The following is a 20920-nucleotide window of genomic DNA, read 5'->3' as shown; positions in this document are numbered from 1 at the left end:
TGGTCCCAGGCCTACACATTTATTTAAAATATGTTTCAATATAAATAAAATGGCAAAGTTTGTTAACTGAAATAATACACCATAGAGGCTTCTCAATACTCAAATTTCCCCTCCTCGACTCCCTTCCTCGACTCCCCTCCTCGATACTTAGACCCGCCCTCAGGAAATGCGAGCGGAGGACCGAGGAGGGGAACCGAGGAGAGAGGAGGGGAAGCAGCAGACGTTTAAAGAAATGAGAACTCCTCTCCTCTGAGCGGTCATATTAAAGTGACGTCCGTTCATTATTACGTGGCAACAGCTGCATCAGCTGTCGAGTGTTTTGTCATATTTTATAATCTCTGTTAGATCAGCTGAACATTGTTCCCCCACATATGTACTTTTAATTCATTGAGAGTGCGGTATAATGAGACAATAACAGGCTACAGATGCGGACACACACACACACAAATATATTTATATAAATATATGCAATTTAAAGTATGAGAGCACTCTCATAATAACGTAACACAATCAGAGACTGGATATATCCCCCCCTCTCTCTGGTCGCTGAAATGGGGAATTGAAATTACGGGCCAAAAGTTGTATTTGCAAGTATTAAAAGTAAGCAGAGGACACCAAACCAACTGAGACCTGTCTGTCCGCCGCATCTGCGCACTGTACCACACACACCTACACACTGTACAACACGCACCGACACTGTACCACACACACCTACAGCTCCTAACGCATAATCAGGCTACAGCCGTTGTGTATTTTATTATGTGAAGCACTAAATGTTCTTAGAAAAATATGGACTCTTTGTAGATATCTACTAAACTAAAGCAAATAAAGAGAGTAGGTCTGTTATACTGAGTGATATATATTCTACACACTGCTCTGCTTTCTGCACGGGCCTCACAGCTGTTCTCACTGTAAACATCGCGTTGGATGAGAGCAGTTTCTAAAATAATATCCAGGGGATGCATGCAGAGCTGTCATTGGCTGAGATAAGTCCGGCCGTGCGTCACGCCTCCACCGTTCCCGGAAATGCATCCGCGGAGGAGCCGTGGAGGAACCATCAGTGTATCCTCGGTTATAGCTCCTCCAGAGAGCCTCCTCGACGCTCGATCCTCGGTCCTCGGTGTGCATTTAGAGAAATGAGACGTCCTTCAAAATGGCGCGCTGAAATTCATTTCCGGGTCACTACCGGAGGACCGAGGAGTCGAGGAGTTGAGGAGGGGAAATTTGAGTATTGAGAAGCCTCTAATGTTTAGCCTTCATGGGAAATACATTTTATTTTTCCATTTTTTGCTCACGTTTGTGGTGGCCTGTTTTGTTTTCAACCAAATGTTGATGACATAAATGTTTATGCTCATGAAAGTATCACAACAAAGATTGTTAATCACAAATGTAATTTAGATTAAATTAAAAATATCTTCAACAAAAAAAAAGTCCATCATCTGTCATCACCTTTCAAAAGTAATTGCGGACAATAGATGTCTCTGCTATGTGGTCTCTTGTCTTCCTTGTATTATTTTTCATGTCCACTAGATGGTGCTCGGTAGGATTAAAGCACTGATATTCAGGATCTAGTCATCTTGAAAAGTCGTAATCTGGATCAGGCTGATCCTATCCTGAATTGCTTTGAACTCCAGGGACAACATTTGGCCGACTTGTCTGATCCTGGATCACAAAAAATGGGATTTCAAAATCTGATCGGATCTGATTGAGATTAAAAGTTTTGAACTCCTGGGCCCAGGAGATTTTTTTATTTGAAAGGTGATGACAGATGATGGACTTTTTTTTTGTTGAAGATATTTTTACTTTAATCTAAACTACATTTGTGATTGACAATCTTTACTGTGATACTTTTATGAGCATAAACATTTATGTCATCGACATTTGGTTGCAAACAAAATAGGCCACCACAAACTTTTCAAGATGACTAGATCCTGAATATCAGTGCTTTAATCCTACCGAGCGCCATCTAGTTGACATGAAAAATAATACAAGGAAGACAAGAGAACACATTGCAGACATCTATTGTCCGCAATTACTTTTGAAAGGTGATGATGATGATGGACTTTTTTTTTGTTGAAAATATTTTTTCTTTAATCTAAATAACATTTGTGATCCACTGGAAATCCACTGGAAATCCACCCCTCTGGTAGAAAGAAACGGCTCTTTTGAACGGCTCTCGGAAAGGAACGGAGCCATAAGATCCGGCTCCCCTCAAAGAGCTGTAGTTCCCATCACTGCAGACAACTATGTTCTGATATTTGGTCAAAGTGCCTAAAACGGAGGAGAACTTTGATGAGCCTCTGAGGCTTCTGCCATTATTTATATTTGTAACCAAATCGAATATAGTGGAATTTTGCAGATGTATAAAATAGTGTAAAAAAACTAAAGAGTGAAGAACAAGTACCTAACTTCAGTAAATGTATTTGTAAAAACTTATTTTTTATTTTATCAGTGTCTCTGCTGACTTGTGGTCGTCATCAAATGAAAAACACAATCTGGTGAAAGGATTTTATTTAAAAACTGAAGCTGCTCAGAGAGATGGAGGTGATCTGTTTACCAGAGAAGAAACAACTAAAAGGCTCTCATGGACAGAGTTCAAACAATCTGCAGTCAGCTGATGTTTTAGGACCCAGCGGCCTTCTGGGAAACGGAGTCCACTCAGAGCTCAGTCGTCTCCTCCACACAGACTCAGCAGAGCCTTCTGGTAGTCTCCTTTAGTGTGCTCCTGAAACAAAGAACACTTATATAATACTTTGGGACTGAAGCCTCTGCAGACCGTTTACATGCACAGAAACCTTTATAGCACACTGCAGGAAAGGGAAGTCCAGAATAGGTCCCCTTTAAAATGTTTTTATGTTTGATGAATAACTTTCCCCAACATACTTTTTTTTAAATTAATTACAGAACACAGAGACCCATACTGGAGGTGGTTGAACAACACACACACACACACACACACACACACACACACACACACACACACACACACACAGACAGAGATACTCACAGCGATGGTCTGGTACAGAGTTCTCTTGTGCGTCTTCTTGAACTCTGAGCGGATTTTCATCAGGTCGACTTCACAGCGAGAGACCATGATCCTCGTCACCACCTTCTCCTTCGCTCCTTTACTCTGTACACACACACACCACACACACACACACACACACACACACACACACACACACACACACACACACACACACACTTGGTTACTTTAGAAATACATGAAAAAATACGTGCATTTAAAGTTAACAGTGTTAGCATATTAGCACCGGAAATATACTTAAAGTATCAAAAGTGAACAAACTAATTCTGAAGAATAATATACATCATATTATGTTATAATAGTCAGTTTATAGTTTAATGTGGGTGTTACAAAAATATACATATATAATATAAAATAGCATTATATTAAATAAAAGAAAGCCACCTACAGCAATAACCCTAGTGTAATGTTAGTGTTGGCTTGTTGTTGTTTTCCTTGTATTGTATTTTTGTTGTTTAGTTGTATATTATTTACTACATTAAGTTTTCACTTTAGTAAAAATAGGATATATTTCATGTACTATTGTAGACTGCATTCAGAAATCACCTGCAACAAAATAAATCTTCAAAACAAAAACGAGAGAAGGAGTAGGAATGATAAAGGAGCGATTGCACTCTGTGCACCAACACTACAGTATGTTCAGTGAGATGTAGTGAAGTAGAAATATCACGAAGCAGAACATTAAACATGTGTAGTTGCAGTGATCAAGGTAAACCTGATCTGTACCTTCATGGCTTCATTGAGTCTGTTGGCGAAGTACAGCTGTCTGTTCTCAAAGCACTCCACTGTGAGAGGACACATTAATAAATATGATATCATTACATCCTATGGCAACAGTGTTATATTTTGAAAAGCTATAAACATTTACAAAGATGTTTCAAATCAGTATCCCCTTCCTCCCACGCCGCCCTCACATGCACTACTGTGAATATAATGATCACACTGTGGTGTTCTTTACCCAGAGTGAGGAAGGATTTCTCCAGGTCGCCCTTCACCTCCTTCCTGATGCTCTCCTTCATGTTGTAGGGACTGTAGCTCTTATAGCGCTCAAACACTGCACACACACACACACACACACACACACACACACAAACTTAAAGCATATTGTTTTATGAATGTTTATAGAGGACACTGCTTGCCACTTATTGCTAGAATAAACTCCCTAAAAGACTGTCTTTTTCCAATAAACTTCATTTCAGTTTAACGGAAAAGGTTTCCTCACCATTGTATTATTATTTATTAGTTTGTCTCTTTAAACTACCAACACCATTTGGCGTCACGAACAGGATCCCTTAAAAGACAGTACATTTCCACCACACAATGTAAAATGTGTGTATGTATGTATGTATGTATGTATGTATGTATGTATGTATGTATGTATGTATGTATGTATGTATGTATGTATGTGTGTGTGTGTGTGTGTGTGTGTGTGTGTGTGTGTGTGTGTGTGTGTGTGTGTGTGTGTGTGTGTGTGTGTGTGTGTGTGTGTGTGTGTGTGTGTGTGTGTGTGTGTGTGTGTGTGTGTGTGTGTGTGTGTGTGTGTGTGTGTGTGTGTGTGTGTGTGTGTGTGTGCCTGTGTGACCTTTCTGCAGGTGGGGGACGCTCCTCTGGGACATGATGGAGATCCAGACGGCCACGTCGGTGCCTTTCCTCTGAACCCCGGCTTCATACAGACACTGAGGTGAGAGAATTAAGAGTCATATTACTTAGGTTATAAGAAAGGTGAGATTTCTGTATTGCTTAGGGTTAGTTAATGAATTAAATCCCGCACAAAAAAAAAAAATCAATAACTGAGTGTTTGATCATGAAAGAAATTCACACTAAGAACATAAAAAAATTGTTTTTACTCCAGAAATCAAATGTTTTTGAATAATATGTTTTAAGGAAGAACTCTGAGGTGTTTCACTCACTCTGGCGTCCTCGTCGATCTTCTCATAGTCCACCACGTTAGACGGCTCATCTCTCTTTGTCTACATGTCAACAAAGAAAATGCATATTAGTGGTTTAAAATGTTTAAATTACAGTCAAACACCAACCTGGGTTTTCCTTCAGCGTGCTTAAGGTCGCATTCACACCTAATAGTCCGCTCTCTGGTGCGCACCAGACCACAGTTTGTCATTGTTTCATTGTTCAGAAGGTTCGGTTTGCGTTCACACGGCAAAACTCAAACGGACTATAAACTTTAAACACAAGTCATGTGCACGGAAATGCTGTTCAACCATTGGTCAGACATTAAGGGGGTAAAAACGCAAATCCCGGCAATTTCTACCAGAGCCTCCGCCATGGAGCATCAGCACTTTCAGCAGGTTATTCTCATGCTGCTGTTAATCTGGAGATCAACAGACACTAGCGGCCAGCGCATGTGATTATATAATCCGACAACGTCCGTTAAACATTATAACATAATGAGAGACGTTCTGCAGAGGAGGGCGTTTCACCGACGACAGGTGTTCTTGCTTTTATGTAGTTGACGGAGCATTTTGACTTTACACGATACTGTTCAACACTTCATTCTGCTTCACTCTTTAACTAAACAACCGCGGATGTCTTGAAAGACTCTTTCGCTAAAGATTTGGAAGACATCGTGTTCTTGTGACTCGTAAATACTACGCTTCCTATGTTTCTGTGCAGACTGCATTCACACCAGCGATGAACCGCTCCAGAGTTCACTTGCAAGCGCTCCGAGGCCACCTCTTTTAGGCGGACCAGAGTCCGGTTGGTTGGTTCACTTCAGAGGTCTCGGATTGCCTTCACACCACCGACCCAAACGAACCGCACCAAGCGGGTAAACGCACCAGGGTTCCATTCAACCGGACTATACAAGGCTGGTGTGAATGCAGACTTTAACCTTAATATACCATATAGCCTGACAGAAGGGTCAAAACGTGCAGTATGTTTGTAAGTATTTTATATTACCCAGATACTAAAATGACAATTATACAAAGGTCTTTACAGTTAGCATCGAGCTACCTGAACCAGCGCTAGCATCAGTTTAGCGAAGTCTCCTGAAGTGTCTCCAGCTACCTCTTTATCCAGCTCCTTCTTAAACACTGCAGACAGAAAGAAAAAGACGTGCACATTATGAAAAAAAACGTAATAAGTTAAATACAATGTACAGTATGATGTACCTAATATTAGCCACCGAAGCTAACTAGCTGGATGTTTATAGTTGATACTAATAGTAAAGCTCATCGATCGTTCAATGTAATTTTATTCTAAACTGATAACGATATGTTACTTTAGCTTTTAGCTAACTTAGCCACTCTGAGTAAAGCTGTACAGAACATTTTCCATCATGAAATGTCATTTATATAGCGATAGTCATATATCATAATCATTTATTGATAAAATATCTTGATACAAAATTATATATAATTTTGAATTACTCCAATTTGACGTATTTGTAATTTTACTCTTAAACTACAAAGTGTATTATGGATAATATGTTTTATCTTTGTATGTCATTGAGTATTGCAATATTATATATAATGATACCCAAAGTTACTTATTGAAAAGATTACTGGATCAATAATATTGACCTTTAGGTTATCAAGTAAATTAAACCAAAGAGAGCATATTTATCGTGATTCACAGTGCAATTTTAAATACTTCACATTTGAATTGTAAAATGTGTTAATTCATATGTAAAATAAAGAATTTCACATATCCTGTTTTGGTAATGGTTCAATTAGATATGCAAGTTAATGTTAAATTGGCAAACATTAGTCATGCTAATTTAATTAAAACACTGCATACTTACAAACAATTAAATCAAAATGACAGATTATTCAATGGACAGTTTAACTTGACCTCCTCTGTTAGATTGGCCACTTTAGTCTCACAGTATTATAATTATTGTAATATTGGTTGTAGTGTAGGCAACAATACTAACGTAATGTGAGCTTTTAGCATTTAAAATATAATAAATGTTGTTCTGTATTTGAGATAAACGTACTCTCTTTGTAAACCCTCTTTATCTCCAGCAGCTCCTCGTTGTTTCTCGAGCAGACCATCTCGATGAGCGTTTCCTCGTCCGTCCCCAGGCCCTGAAAACAAACACACACAGGTAAGACTTCATGTTTAATATTAAAAACGCTATTATATAACAATGTTATTCTGTCAGAGCTTTTTCATTGGTAAAATATGTTTTTCATCAAAAGTAAAATAACTTTTCCTGCAGAAAAATGTCCCACATTCAACCATAAACAATACAGAGGCTAAATAAAGTTCTGATTGGTCGATTCAGAACATGTGACACGTTGTTAATCCAGTAGAACAGACCGCTGTCAAGGACTGTAATGACCGTTGCTAAGGAGGGTCAAGAAAGAGAAAGGAAAGAGGTTCAAATTTAAAAAATCTTAATAATTGTTACGGATGCTGTCTGTCTGCTCATTAATCTGCCTGAGTGTTTTCAGCTGTGTGTGGGATTATGTAAATGAGCTGTGTGGTTGCCCCAATATCATTGGCTGTCATCTCCTGGTCCACTTCCGAGGAAACTGATTGGAGCACGCCGGGCCCGACATTCTCCAATCCCTGTGCAAGCCCAGCGCACACCTGCTGGAGAGGACTACAAAGCTGGGGACAACCCTCACTCTGGAGGCTCTGCTGAGGGAACAGACGCCTCTCGCAGTTTGCTCATCATTCTGTGGTTCATCTTGTGTGTTTATCTCCGTGTGATATTGTGTGTTAGTAGAGTGTAGAGTAGGTTAGTTAGTGTTTAGAGTATTGTTAGGATTTGTGACTGTTGCTTTTAGTTTAGCTGTGTGTTTTGTGTAGACTCCATTTGTTAGTTCTACCACTCTTGAAGTGAGGTTTTGTTTCGTTCAGTATTTAGTATATTAGTATTTATTTTACCTGTATGCCTTTAGACTCCTTTTGAGTCCTCCCTTAGTTTGGTTATCTGTCAACCTGTGCCCTTTTGGCCCTTTTGTTTGTTTCAGGCTGCCTGCCTGCCATTTTGTTTACCGCTGCAATTTACAATAAATCACCTATAACTATACCAATACTACTCTGGTCGTGTCGTTTCCCTTTTGTTCCCCCTAGCCAATTGGGAACGTAAGACGTGGGGGATCATCCGGGATCTATAACTTAATTCCTGGGGTTACAAGTGTTTTTTTATTGCTGGAAAAAAATGTGTACGGTTGTGTGCAGTTTAGCTGAGTATGGCAACTTTTGATTTGGAGTCGTTTTTGGTCTGTCCTTCTCCTGAGCAGTTAGTTCAGTGTCGTAGAGACGACTTATATGAGATAGCGCAACATTTCAATCTCGCAGTGAATAGGCAAATGAGAAAAAAGGAATTACCGGCTTTGGTGGTGGATGAGTTGGTGGAAAGGGGTTCTCTGGTGTTGCATGCTCAAGCTGAGCTCACTGTGCCTAATGTCCTTGCTAAAGGAGAGGGTAGTGACAGCGAGGGGGGCGAGTCGTGTGAGGCACCTAGCCAATTGGGAACGTAATAATAATGAAAATATTTCAACACAAATCATAATGTCTTGCAAATTATTTGGCCGCCCACTTGCGATGCCTCCGCGGACCACTAGGGGGGCCGCAGTCCACAGGTTGGGATCCCCTGGTTTAACTTATCTTAAAGGTGGGGTATGTAAGTTTGAGAAACCGGCTCGAGATACACTGGTTATATTCCATGGAATGCTCTTAACATCCCGATAGCAATGAATATCTGAAATGCTTTGACAAAAAATCCATAAAGAAAATCCATCTGTGGAAGCCGTAGCGCTGTAAAAAGCACGACCAATCATCTGAGCCGGCTAAAGTAACTGGATGGCCTACCTGCCTGTCAGCCTTCCATCTGTGCACAAACTTATCTCGTGCCCTCATTGGTCATGTGCGCGTTCGTTGGAGGAGGGGCTCTATAAGGAAGTGGCGGATTTTCGCCGGCCGTGTATTTTCAAATTCTAGAGCACTCAAGCCGGTTTCTCAAACTTACATACCCTACCTTTAACATAATCGACTGTAAAGCATCTTTTAACTGCTAAGTAAAAATGTGTAATCTCTATATCATTTGGAAAATGCAGAGTTTCCAAAGGTCGATCTCGCATTAAAGTGCTCCTCTAATCATTTGTTTAGGAAGTTGTTCTTCAGGGTCCGGTGTTGTTCTGTTGCAGTACCGAATTCACCCAGTAGATGGTGGGGTAGACCCTGATGTATGTTCTGCATAATGGTTTTTTAGCCCGCCCGTTAGTTATCCAGTTGCACGATAAAGTAAAAAAAGATAATTCCGTGATTGAATACTCACACAGACAAACAAAATGCTATACACATATATATGTACACATTTACATACACACACCCAGGGCCGTTTCTTCCTATAGGCGGACTGTGCAGATGCATAGGGCCCCCGCGGCCAGAAGGGGGAACATCTCAAATGTGCCTTATTTCTCACAATTTTACTTTTTTTCCAGAACTTCTTTTTAAATCATTTTGTGACATTCTCACTGAAGAGACTTGCAATTATTTGCCCTAGACTTCTGCTTTCAGACGTAGTTAATTATGAAGTTATTACTCTATCAGATAATAATCCAATGCAGAGGCAATAATGTGATATAATACATTTAATTTATATATATGTATATTTATATAGTCTTAAAGTTACAACTGGACCTTTATGATTGCAACCATAATGCTAATGTGGACCACGATGAAATAGAGTTTGACCCCCCGGGTTTAGAGGGGAAACATGTCTGACCTTCATGGAGGCTTTGAGCTCCGAGGCGTCGTACTGAGCGGTGCTCTTCATCAGACCCAGCAGCAGAGCCTCCAAAGAGCCGGACAGCGCCCCCTTCAGGGCCACACTCAGATCCTGGGACAATACAACACAGCAGGTCAATGGGGGGGAAATGTACTGATAGATATCTACGTGAAACTTCAGTACTGACAATAACACAATCATTTTTTATATTACAAGTTTTCTGGCATGTTATGTTTAAATATGAAAATAAGGTCATGCTAAATGTTGGGGAATTGAGAAGGGTTAGGGTTAGGGTTAACCTTCTTAGCAATCCGTTCATATTCGAAGGCGATCTCTCTCCGCTGCTCCGTGCTGCGTCTCGTCAGGATGTCGATCACCGTCTGCTCGTCCACTCCTGCAGACAGAGAGGACTCTTTAAAGTAGAGACACTACATACTGATATACACCTGAACATCAGCAGGAGAGGACTCTTTAAAGTAGAGAAACTACATACTGATATACACCTGAACATCAGCAAGGAGAGGACTCTTTAAAGTAGAGACACTACATACTGATATACACCTGAACATCAGCAGGAGAGGACTCTTTAAAGTAGAGACACTACATACTGATATACACCTGAACATCAGCAGGAGAGGACTCTTTAAAGTAGAGACACTACATACTGATATACACCTGAACATCAGCAGGAGAGGACTCTTTAAAGTAGAGACACTACATACTGATATACACCTGAACATCAGCAGGAGAGGACTCTTTAAAGTAGAGACACTACATACTGATATACACCTGAACATCAGCAGGAGAGGACTCTTTAAAGTAGAGACACTACATACTTATATACACCTGAACATCAGCAGGAGAGGACTCTTTAAAGTAGAGACACTACATACTGATATACACCTGCACATCATCAGGAGAGGACTCTTTAAAGTAGATACACTACATACTGTTATACACCTGAACATCAGCAGGAGAGAACTCTTTAAAGTAGAGACACTAATACTGATATACACCTGAACATCAGCAGGAGAGGACTCTTTAAAGTAGATACACTACATACTGATATACACCTGAACATCAGCAGGAGAGGACTCTTTAAAGTAGAGACACTACATACTGATATACAACTGAATATCAGCAAGAGAGGACTCTTTAAAGTAGAGACACTACATACTGATATACATCAGCAGGAGAGGACTCTTTAAAGTAGAGACACTACATACTGATATACACCTGAACATCAGCAGGAGAGGACTCTTTAAAGTAGAGACACTACATACTGATATACACCTGAACATCAGCAGGAGAGGACTCTTTAAAGTAGAGACACTACATACTGATGTACACCTGGACATCAGCAGGAGAGGACTCTTTAAAGTAGAGACACTACATACTGATATACACCTGAACATCAGCAGGAGAGGACTCTTTAAAGTAGAGACACTACACACTGATATAAACCTGAACATCAGCAGGAGAGGACTCTTTAAAGTAGAGACACTACATACTGATATACACCTGAACATCAGCAGGAGAGGACTCTTTAAAGTAGAGATGCTACATACTGATATAGACCTGAACATCAGCAGGAGAGGACTCTTTAAAGTAGAGACACTACACACTGATATAAACCTGAACATCAGCAGGAGAGGACTCTTTAAAGTAGAGACACTACATACTGATATACACCTGAACATCAGCAGGAGAGGACTCTTTAAAGTAGAGACACTACATACTGATATACACCTGAACATCAGCAGGAGAGGACTCTTTAAAGTAGAGACTCTACACACTCATATACACCTGAACATCAGCAGGAGAGGACTCTTTAAAGTAGATACACTACATACTGATATACACCTGAACATCAGCAGGAGAGGACTCTTTAAACTACTCAGTGGTGTAACCAGCACTGTTAGTTTCCCACAGACAAAAATGGGTTCTGGAATGAAGGCCTGATGTTTGTTGACGGCAGACTACAGTTACATAAATTCTACGTTTCTAATTCCTCTCACCTTTAGTCTTGATGGCGTTGTCGATCCGGGTAGCGTCTTTTTCCGGGTCGAAGTCTCGTGCCGGCACCACGGTGGGGAATTTAGGCTCCTCCTCCTGCAGAGAGGGAGACAATAGGCTTGTTTGAGACAAGCAAGACCTGCGCAGACCTGCGCAGTTGCGATCAACGTCTTGCTAGTGCGTTGCATGATGGTTAGTCATTTTGTCCGACTTGCTCTGGAGTCTCGCCCACATGAGACTTTGAAATCTCGCGGGACAAAGACGCCCGCAGCCTTGAGAGCGAGGCGAGGCGAGTTGGCGCAGTTGCTCTCCACGAGCTGCGGAAGCGAAATGCTTGATGGGAAACGGCTCGCTGGTATCTCGAGCTGAGCGCTCATTGGTGGGTTTTACCACGTGCTGCTGATGAAGCTCTCCCATTGGCTGGCAAAAGTTTGTTGTTGTTTTGTGTCAGTTTTACGTCGCCACATCCATTCCCATTTTTCATCATTGTTCCACAATGTTTATCATCATGAAATTAATATCTATATATTTTATATTATACTGCTTACCGTTTTCATACTTTATATATCTTAGCATATTAATACACACTGTTCATACTGCTCTCAGGCTGATATCTAGTGTATTAATACACACTGTTCATACTGCTCACAGGCTGATATCTAGTGTATTAATACACACTGTTCATACTGCTCTCAGGCTGATATCTAGTGTATTAATACACACTGTTCATACTGCTCACAGGCTGATATCTAGTGTATTAATACACACTGTTCATACTGCTCACAGGCTGATATCTAATGTATTAATACACACTGTTCATACTGCTCACAGGCTGATATCTAGTGTATTAATACACACTGTTCATACTGCTCACAGGCTGATATCTAGTGTATTCATACACACTGTTCATACTGCTCTCAGGCTGATATCTAGTGTATTAATACACACTGTTCATACTGCTCTCAGGCTGATATCTAGTGTATTCATACACACTGTTCATACTGCTCACAGGCTGATATCTAGTGTATTAATACACACTGTTCATACTGCTCTCAGGCTGATATCTAGTGTATTCATACACACTGTTCATACTGCTCTCAGGCTGATATCTAGTGTATTAATACACACTGTTCATACTGCTCACAGGCTGATATCTAGTGTATTAATACACACTGTTCATACTGCTCTCAGGCTGATATCTAGTGTATTCATACACACTGTTCATACTGCTCTCAGGCTGATATCTAGTGTATTAATACACACTGTTCATACTGCTCACAGGCTGATATCTAGTGTATTCATACACACTGTTCATACTGCTCTCAGGCTGATATCTAGTGTATTAATACACACTGTTCATACTGCTCTCAGGCTGATATCTAGTGTATTCATACACACTGTTCATACTGCTCTCAGGCTGATATCTAGTGTATTAATACACACTGTTCATACTGCTCACAGGCTGATATCTAGTGTATTCATACACACTGTTCATACTGCTCACAGGCTGATATCTAGTGTATTAATACACACTGTTCATACTGCTCACAGGCTGATATCTAGTGTATTCATACACACTGTTCATACTGCTCACAGGCTGATATCTAGTGTATTAATACACACTGTTCATACTGCTCTCAGGCTGATATCTAGTGTATTCATACACACTGTTCATACTGCTCACAGGCTGATATCTAGTGTATTAATACACACTGTTCATACTGCTCTCAGGCTGATATCTAGTGTATTAATACACACTGTAGATTGTGTACATTACTTTCCACTTCACTGCTTGTTGCACCTGGTTAGAAGCTAAACTGCATTGCGTTGTCTCAGTACCTGTAATCTGTGCAATAACAATAAAGCTTCTCTTTAAGTTAAACCAAATCATTAAAATACAATCTATTGTAATGTAATGATTTGGTTTAACCTTATTTATTGAATACATCATTTAAAATGGCAAGATTAAATCAAATGACATCCATGTTGTACACATCATAAAGCTTAAAGTGGCAGCTAAAGAGTTAACACAGCAGCAGGTCTGTTCAGTTCAGCTCATGAAGCTTCATGTGTGCGGATCTGAAGGACTGATCCTCTGTAGCCTGTCCACCTATCAGTTTGCAAACATTAAGAGGGAGGAGCATTTCTAATGATGGAACCCAGTCACTGGTGTGGTTCATCATCATGACTGAATTAACACACCTATATAAAGCAATGGAGATCACCTTTGTCTACAGTGGGTCAAATGGAATTTCCGCCATTCCAAACCCAGCCAGTCAAGCCGACTCCGAGTCCGAGCTGTCCGACTTAAGACGAGCTTTTTGACACCTCCCCCGGCTGCGATCGGCTACTCTCGTCTACTTTCGAGCCGAGCCGCAATGTGTCTCAAACAAGCCTAATATATGAAGGATTTTAATGCAGAGATCTAGAACCTCGTGAGAAGAGTGACAAAGAAAATATGGCTTTTGCTTTTCACATTTTTGTTTGTGATGCATTTGTGGTAGGGATGTAACGATATATCGAATATCGTGATAAACAAATGTCTCGATACCGTTGTGAGACTGACAAAATCGTGGTCCCATTGAGATCATCGATCTCTTTTTCACGGGAGACCTGTCCAACATGAATATTGCAGGTCTGATTATTCCATGTCCTTGAAAAGTGGCACAAAGAAAATGCCTGCTTTGTTTGGTAGAACTAGTAGGTAAAAAACCACTGGTTGTTCTTGTTCCAGTCTGTTACTGTTTCTGACACTTTAAAATACCACTATCCTACTAACATGCTGCACAAATCAGATTTCTTATTTAATAGAGAACATTTTTTCAAGTAAAAAAAAAAAAATTCCAAGTAAAAAATAAAATGTTTCTTTATTTTTCAATATCGCGATAAATGTCGTACCGTGAGTTTTTGGTATCGTTACATCCCTAATTTGTGGTGTTAACATGATTTAACTTTTCTATCCGTGATACTTCTGTGAGTTTGTTCTATCCATCAGGTTTGTGTTGGGTGGAGAAAAAACACGAACACGAAGTCATCTGAAGAGATCAAACTTCAGGATGTTCAACACGGGGGATTTGTAACGTCTAATACTACAAAAGCATCAACACTGTGCGGTTCAGTTGTCCTGTTTCCTGTGATATTATTATGAATGTAAGAAAAATGTAATTTAGATAACTTTTTATGAAAGAGGCAACACGTAAAAAATAGCAAATGGAAGATAAAAATCACACGATACCAAGACAGTAGATGATAAAATATAACACTGAGAAAATAATTGTGCATTAAGAATAATACCAAATAGAAACAATTATACGTTTAAGACTAAAAACAAATTAAGTGCTTTTGGCAGAATTCAAAGACACAATTAAAAGATTTTAACAATTGTTTACAGAAAAAGGAATCTGGATTTTTTTAAAGATAAAATCAGATTTAGTTTCCTTTATGTCAAATTGTGAATCTAGATCAATGTTTAATATCCAAATGCACAAGTTTACAGGGGTATATCTGTTTTATTATTTCTTTCAGTTTCTCACTCACCCCGCCGTACGACAGCGTCAGTTGTCCCAGAAACTCAGAAACCAGCGCCATGTTGAGTTCACCTGCAGGACACACGGTTAGAAAGTCTGTTTTTAATTCAACATCACAACGGATCCATGTCTGCATCCGTTGTGATTCCTCATGGTTCATGTATAAATGCACACGTGAAAAACCACCTTGAAAAGAACTATAAGACAATTACTTTACAAACATTTTTTAAATATGAATTAATCAGATTGTCTTTCTCTATTAATCATTTAACTCTTTTAGTCTCTAAAACTCCAGACAAAGATTTAAAATATAGAGCAATCCAAACCTAAGATATATTCAGTGTGATGTCCTATGGAGGAAGGAACACCTTGAATCCCGTCACTTTTTAAGTGCCTCAAAAGATAAATTGACTATACCCCCCCCCCAACACCCACACAAATATTTAATATTAAAATCTGCTTCTCCTAACTCAACATAAACACACTTTCTTATCTTCTATTTGTTTCTGTTAGGTAAATGTGTAATGTTTGGTAGATCGATCAATATCATTTTCTTTTAAATGTTCTTAAGTGTGTCCAAATAGTCTGCATGTGCCCTTACAGGTTAATAAAGTACGAAAACATGAGCACAGTAAACATTAGAGTCATTATATATAATGCTATTTATAGTAAACAGATGTTTCCTTTTCCCCAGATCACATCCTTCCTGTTTGATATTCTTCTGCAAAGCAAAAACATATTTTCTTATTTCATCCAGGTTTTTATGAACACACTGTACATATAAAGTGTGAGGAAGGAGAATCCACAAAGTCTCCTTAGATGTAATCTGAGGACAGGTTTCCTCCCGGTGGAAACGCTTCAGGTTTCCTCTTCAGGCTTTCTAAAAACGGACGAGCGAACAATAGAATGAGAACACCGAGCGCTGCAGAATCCAGCGGCCTGTGAACGCCTCGCGTAGGTGTGCTGTATTTAGTGAACAGCACATTCCACAGGGTGTGTCGGTAGAGAGGCAGATAAGACACACACACACACACACACACACACACACACACACTTCCAAATAACGTTTTGTTACGTAACTAAACGATTAATGATTTAGTACTAGAGTCTGGAAAGCTCTCCCGAACTCTGGCCTCTTATTAAACACTAACAGGAAGTGTTGGCAACGGTCTCGTAGCAACGCGCGTTACACACAATCCAACAGCCAGAGATATTAAAGAGGACCACCACCCTTTTAAACATATTCATGTTTGGCATGTTTTTATTTTCTCTGATTACAGATCACACAGTGGGTTTATTTTGCCCTGAGCTGAGCCTCCCAGGCTAACGTACCATTATTGGTTCATTTAAATCTTCAGAGAGACTAATGTAGCGCCTTAACACGTTATTGATTTGTCCAAAGAGGATCACTTTACTATAATATAAGAAATACATGTTCTAGGACGTTTTCAGGTCATTTCCTTCTGTTTCCTCTTGAGAAAATACTTTTAAATTGATTAAAATAGTTCTACATACTTGACTGTTGATATAAAGCTTGAAGAACAATCATTTTTTATATATTACGCTTTTTTTGGGAGTACTTAACTGAATGTAGCCTAATTAAACTAGTTTTACTACATTTTGCATTATTTGCTGATAAAAGTTAAACTGCATTTCTATTTGCCTCGTGGTGTCAGCAGAACATTGTTGGTGTCACGGTCTGTCTGTGTTTTATTTGTGTCCTTTGTCGATCTGTCTTTTTGGTTTCCTGTTTTAGTTTGAAAAGTGTTTACCCCCGTCTCTGTGTTCCCTCCTGCCTGATGACCTGACTGTGTGCCCCTGTGTCTCCTCCTCCCTCCTCACCTGTGTCTCCTCCTCCCTCCTCACCTGTGTCTCCTCCTCCCTCCTCACCTGTGTCTCCTCCTCCCTCCTCACCTGTGTCTCCTCCTCCCTCCTCACCTGTGTCTCCTCCTCCCTCCTCACCTGTGTCTTGTCTCTTTGATTAGTCCTGAGTGCATGTAGGTTCTTCCTGTTAGTCTCTGTGAGATCCTTCTGTCAGGGTCGAGCGAAGCAGGCAGGACCCACATGCAGGTTTAACAGAAAATAAAACGCAGACAGATCGTGACGTTTGGTGTATTTCGATTCTGAAACAACGTTGTTGAAGACAAGACAAATAATATATATAATTTTTAGTAAGTAAAAGTCTATCCTCGTTGGTTTGTCCACACGTGTTAGATTACTTCATAATGACAGGGCATTCCAGTGAGGGGCATATGGAAGACGTTAGTCCCATTGTGTTGCATTCAAGGACCGAACTGCCTGCGTGTAAATCTCAGAAACACATGTAGGAGTAACAACTGAATCTGTGCAGAAATCCGACCAACATTTGATGTTTGTTGTACCAACATCTTTTCTCAAATCAGTCATATTGTTTACACTGTCTGTTGTTCTCTTGAAAGGAAGCACAACAACGTGCAGCCCCGCCCGGAAGCATACGGTCTGTATACACTAACATCATTTACTAAATCAACATCCTGCTGGGTTTCAAAAGACTTGAATCAGAAATGAAGTCCATAAACTCATCAGGAGATGGTTTCATGTGGCAATACATCAAGTGAGAAGCATGGTCAGTGTCAGTGTTGTGCTAGTTACTGAAAACCAGTAACTAGTTACCATTACTACTCATCGTTCCTTCTGTAAAGCAATCCTCAAAGCAAACAGTACAGTAAGCTACTTCATTGGTTACTTTACTCAAAGTGAAGACGATACTTTACTAAATGAACCTCATGCTGAATTGAAGAGGACTTGCACACAGATAGAGACCATGAACTCATAAGCAATATGTCTACTGAGGTAATGAACCAAGCGAGAAGTGGGATCATTTTCTCATCGACTTCTATGCGATCTGACGAGAACCAATCACATTAGCAATGGCTACTTTAGTGTTGCGACACAATACAATGTACAGCAGCAGTTAAAGGTGTTAGAGTCACGATGTCTGCTGTGGAAACACACAATGACTTCCCATCCAAAGTGTCCACAGTGAAATCCCAGCTTCTCGGTTAAAGAATCAGATCAGACTCTTATTGTGAAAGTTTCTGGGAACCTTCAGCTTTGGTTTGAGTAACTCCCGCTGCCAGAAAGGATCTAATGTTTAGCATCAGGCTGCGAACAAAACACTTCTCAATGAATCATCCCCCCTTCAAAATAAAAGCCTTCACTCAGAGTCAAGTTGAGTGACTCGGCTTTTTTTCTCATTTCTGCATTTTTACAAACCGATTTTTGTTTTTAGCATCATCTGATTTCTGTGTAGAATCTAAGGACCATAGATGAGCAGAAATACACGTCTGTACAGCCTCATACACCCTGCTCCCTGCTCACAGAACTCCATCACCTCTCTGTGATCCTCCCTGTTTATCACACGGACCTGATACCGTGGTAATTACAGGCTGAGCGCAGAGGGTCTGCAGGGAGGACTTCGCCCGCCGCACCCAGCAGCAGCCGGCTGTCAGCACATCAGGAACATGTCACACTAACATCCGAAGAGTTCAGCTAATGATAGACTTCTTTGACGCATATCTCTTGCATTAAAGAACCAAACTCCGAGCTAAACGCTTTTTGTTCAAATCGTTTCCCTCCTCTAGCGTAAAGCTGGAGTTCAGTGCAAACAGTCAGGGTTTCCTTACCTTCAGCAGCAGCAGCAGCTCCGTTATGATCCGGGACGGGACAGGGTGTGCACTGTTTAAATAGCAGCTGACTCACACACACACGCACACACGCACACACCCACACACACACACCCACACACACACACACACACACACACACACACACACACACACACACACATACCATGTATACATCACTTCAGGGGACATTACATTGACTTACATGCATTTCCTGGAGACTTATCCTAACCTTAACCATAACCAACACATGCCTTACCCTAACTTCCCTCATGGGGACCTCCAATGTGTCCCCATGAGGGAGGTGAGTCCCCACATGTGACTGTGTAAACAGATGTAGGTCCCCACAAGTATAGTAATGCTAGACCACGCACACACACACACACTGCCCGTATGACTCAGTGGTCGAAACTCTTACACATCGGACTGAACATAAATTCCTCACTCAGGTTCAAATCGCCTCGCCTGGTGATTCCTGCTCTCTGATTGGTTGGCGGGCATCAAGTAAAGTAGTTAAACTATTAAACAGCACTTTAATAATCGCAGTTTACAACTATGTACTGGCTGAGGGGAGAGGGTATGGGTGCCACTCAACCAATGACCAAGCAGATGGTTTGATCCCTTTCCCTGGAGGTACTGTCCAGCTCTCGTTGCCTTCAGAAGGCAGTCAAATCCTCAAGGACCCACACCACCCGGGTAACGAGCACTTCGTACGGCTGCGCTCAGGCAGGCGCTTCCGTACCACGTCTTCCCGGACAAACAGACTCACGTTCAGTTTCTTTCCCAGGGCCATGTGTGCACTAAACGCTGCTAATGTTTAAGTTATATAAGCCTTCCGTGCAATACGAGGGGAATCGTGCAATTTAATTTATTTATTATTTATTTATGTACATATTCCCATCATGTCTTTTTTAAGTCCCATTTATTGTTCTTCTTGTTTTCATAGTGTCTTGTTGTTTTCATAGTGTCTTGTTGTTTTCATATTGTCTTGTTGTTTTCATAGTGTCTTGTTGTTTTCATATTGTCTTGTTGTTTTCATACTGTCTTGTTGTTTTCATAGTGTCTTGTTGTTTTCATATTGTCATGTTTTCATAGTGTCTTGTTGTTTTCATATTGTCTTGTTGTTTTCATAGTGTCTTGTTGTTTTCATATTGTCATGTTGTTTTCATAGTGTCTTGTTGTTTTCATATTGTCTTGTTGTTTCATAGTGTCTTGTTTTTTTCATAGTGTCTTGTTGTTTCATAGTGTAATGTTGTTTCATATTGTCTTGTTGTTTCATAGTGGTCTTGTTGTTTTCATATTGTCTTGTTGTTTCATAGTGTCTTGTTTGTTTTCATATTGTCTTGTTGTTTTTCATATTGTCCTGTTGTTTTCATAGTGTCTTGTTGTTTCATATTGTCTTGTTGTTTTCATAGTGTCTTGTTGTTTTCATAGTGTCTTGTTGTTTCATATTGTCATGTTTTTTCATAGTGTCTGTGATAGTGTCTTGTTGTTTCATATTGTCTTGTTTGTTTTCATATTGTCATGTGGGTTGTTTTCATAGTGTCCATGTTGTTTCATCTTGTCTTGTGTATAGTGTTGTTGTTCAATAGTGTCTTGTTGTTTTACATAGTTGTCTTGTTGTTTTCATATTGTCTTGTTGTTTTCATAGTGTCTTGTTGTTCATATTGTCTTGTTGTTTCATATTGTCTTGTTGTTTTCATAGGTCTTGTTGTTTTCATATTGTCTTGTTGTTTTCATATTGTCTTGTTGTTTTCATAGTGTTCTTGTTGTTTCATAGTGTCTTGTTGTTTCATAGTGTCTGTTGTTTCATAGTGTCATGTTGTTTTCATAGTGTCTTGTTGTTTCATAGGTCTTGTTGTTTTCATAGTGTCTTGTTGTTTTCATATTGTCTTGTTGTTTTCATATTGTCTTGTTGTTTTCATATTGTCTTGTTGTTTTCATATTGTCTTGTTGTTTTCAT

At 40.0% G+C, this 20920-nt stretch overlaps 1 protein-coding gene across 2 annotated transcripts; it reads right to left on the bottom strand.

Annotated features, from left to right (window-relative positions):
* Nucleotides 1-2494: 2494 nt before the first annotated feature.
* LOC117442106 (annexin A2-B-like) lies at nt 2495-19034 on the bottom strand. Of its 2 annotated transcripts, none has more exons than XM_034078109.2 (13): nt 18958-19034; nt 15303-15364; nt 11768-11861; nt 10049-10143; nt 9747-9860; nt 7002-7092; nt 6017-6096; nt 4957-5016; nt 4629-4722; nt 4005-4100; nt 3773-3831; nt 3008-3130; nt 2495-2725 (listed from the first exon to the last, which is right to left on the bottom strand). In XM_034078109.2, exons 2-13 carry the CDS (start codon nt 15351-15353, stop codon nt 2666-2668), a joined length of 1017 nt encoding a protein of 338 aa, XP_033934000.1. In that variant the 5' UTR covers nt 15354-15364; nt 18958-19034; the 3' UTR covers nt 2495-2665. The 2 variants fall into 2 exon arrangements, with proteins under 2 accessions (XP_033934000.1, XP_033934001.1); XM_034078110.1 differs by lacking the exon at nt 18958-19034 and adding an exon at nt 16071-16171.
* Nucleotides 19035-20920: the final 1886 nt, after the last annotated feature.

This window comes from Pseudochaenichthys georgianus, unplaced genomic scaffold (genome assembly GCF_902827115.2).
Source record: "Pseudochaenichthys georgianus unplaced genomic scaffold, fPseGeo1.2 scaffold_296_arrow_ctg1, whole genome shotgun sequence".
NCBI classification, from domain to species: Eukaryota; Metazoa; Chordata; class Actinopteri; order Perciformes; family Channichthyidae; genus Pseudochaenichthys; species Pseudochaenichthys georgianus.
Note: the sequence above shows the minus strand (reverse complement) of the source record. Positions and strands in the feature narration are given on the sequence as shown.

What these genes read in the sequence shown, in the direction of transcription:
- LOC117442106 (XM_034078109.2), bottom strand. Translation starts at nt 15,353, where the DNA reads ATGGCGCTGGTTTCTGAGTTTCTGGGACAACTGACGCTGTCGTACGGC. An exon ending in ATGAACGGATTGCTAAGAAG is followed by an intron (nt 9,861 to 10,048) that starts GTTAACCCTAAC and finishes GTATTGTCCCAG; the next exon opens with GATCTGAGTGTGGCCCTGAA. An exon ending in AGCTCAAAGCCTCCATGAAG is followed by an intron (nt 7,093 to 9,746) that starts GTCAGACATGTT and finishes GTTTGTTTTCAG; the next exon opens with GGCCTGGGGACGGACGAGGA.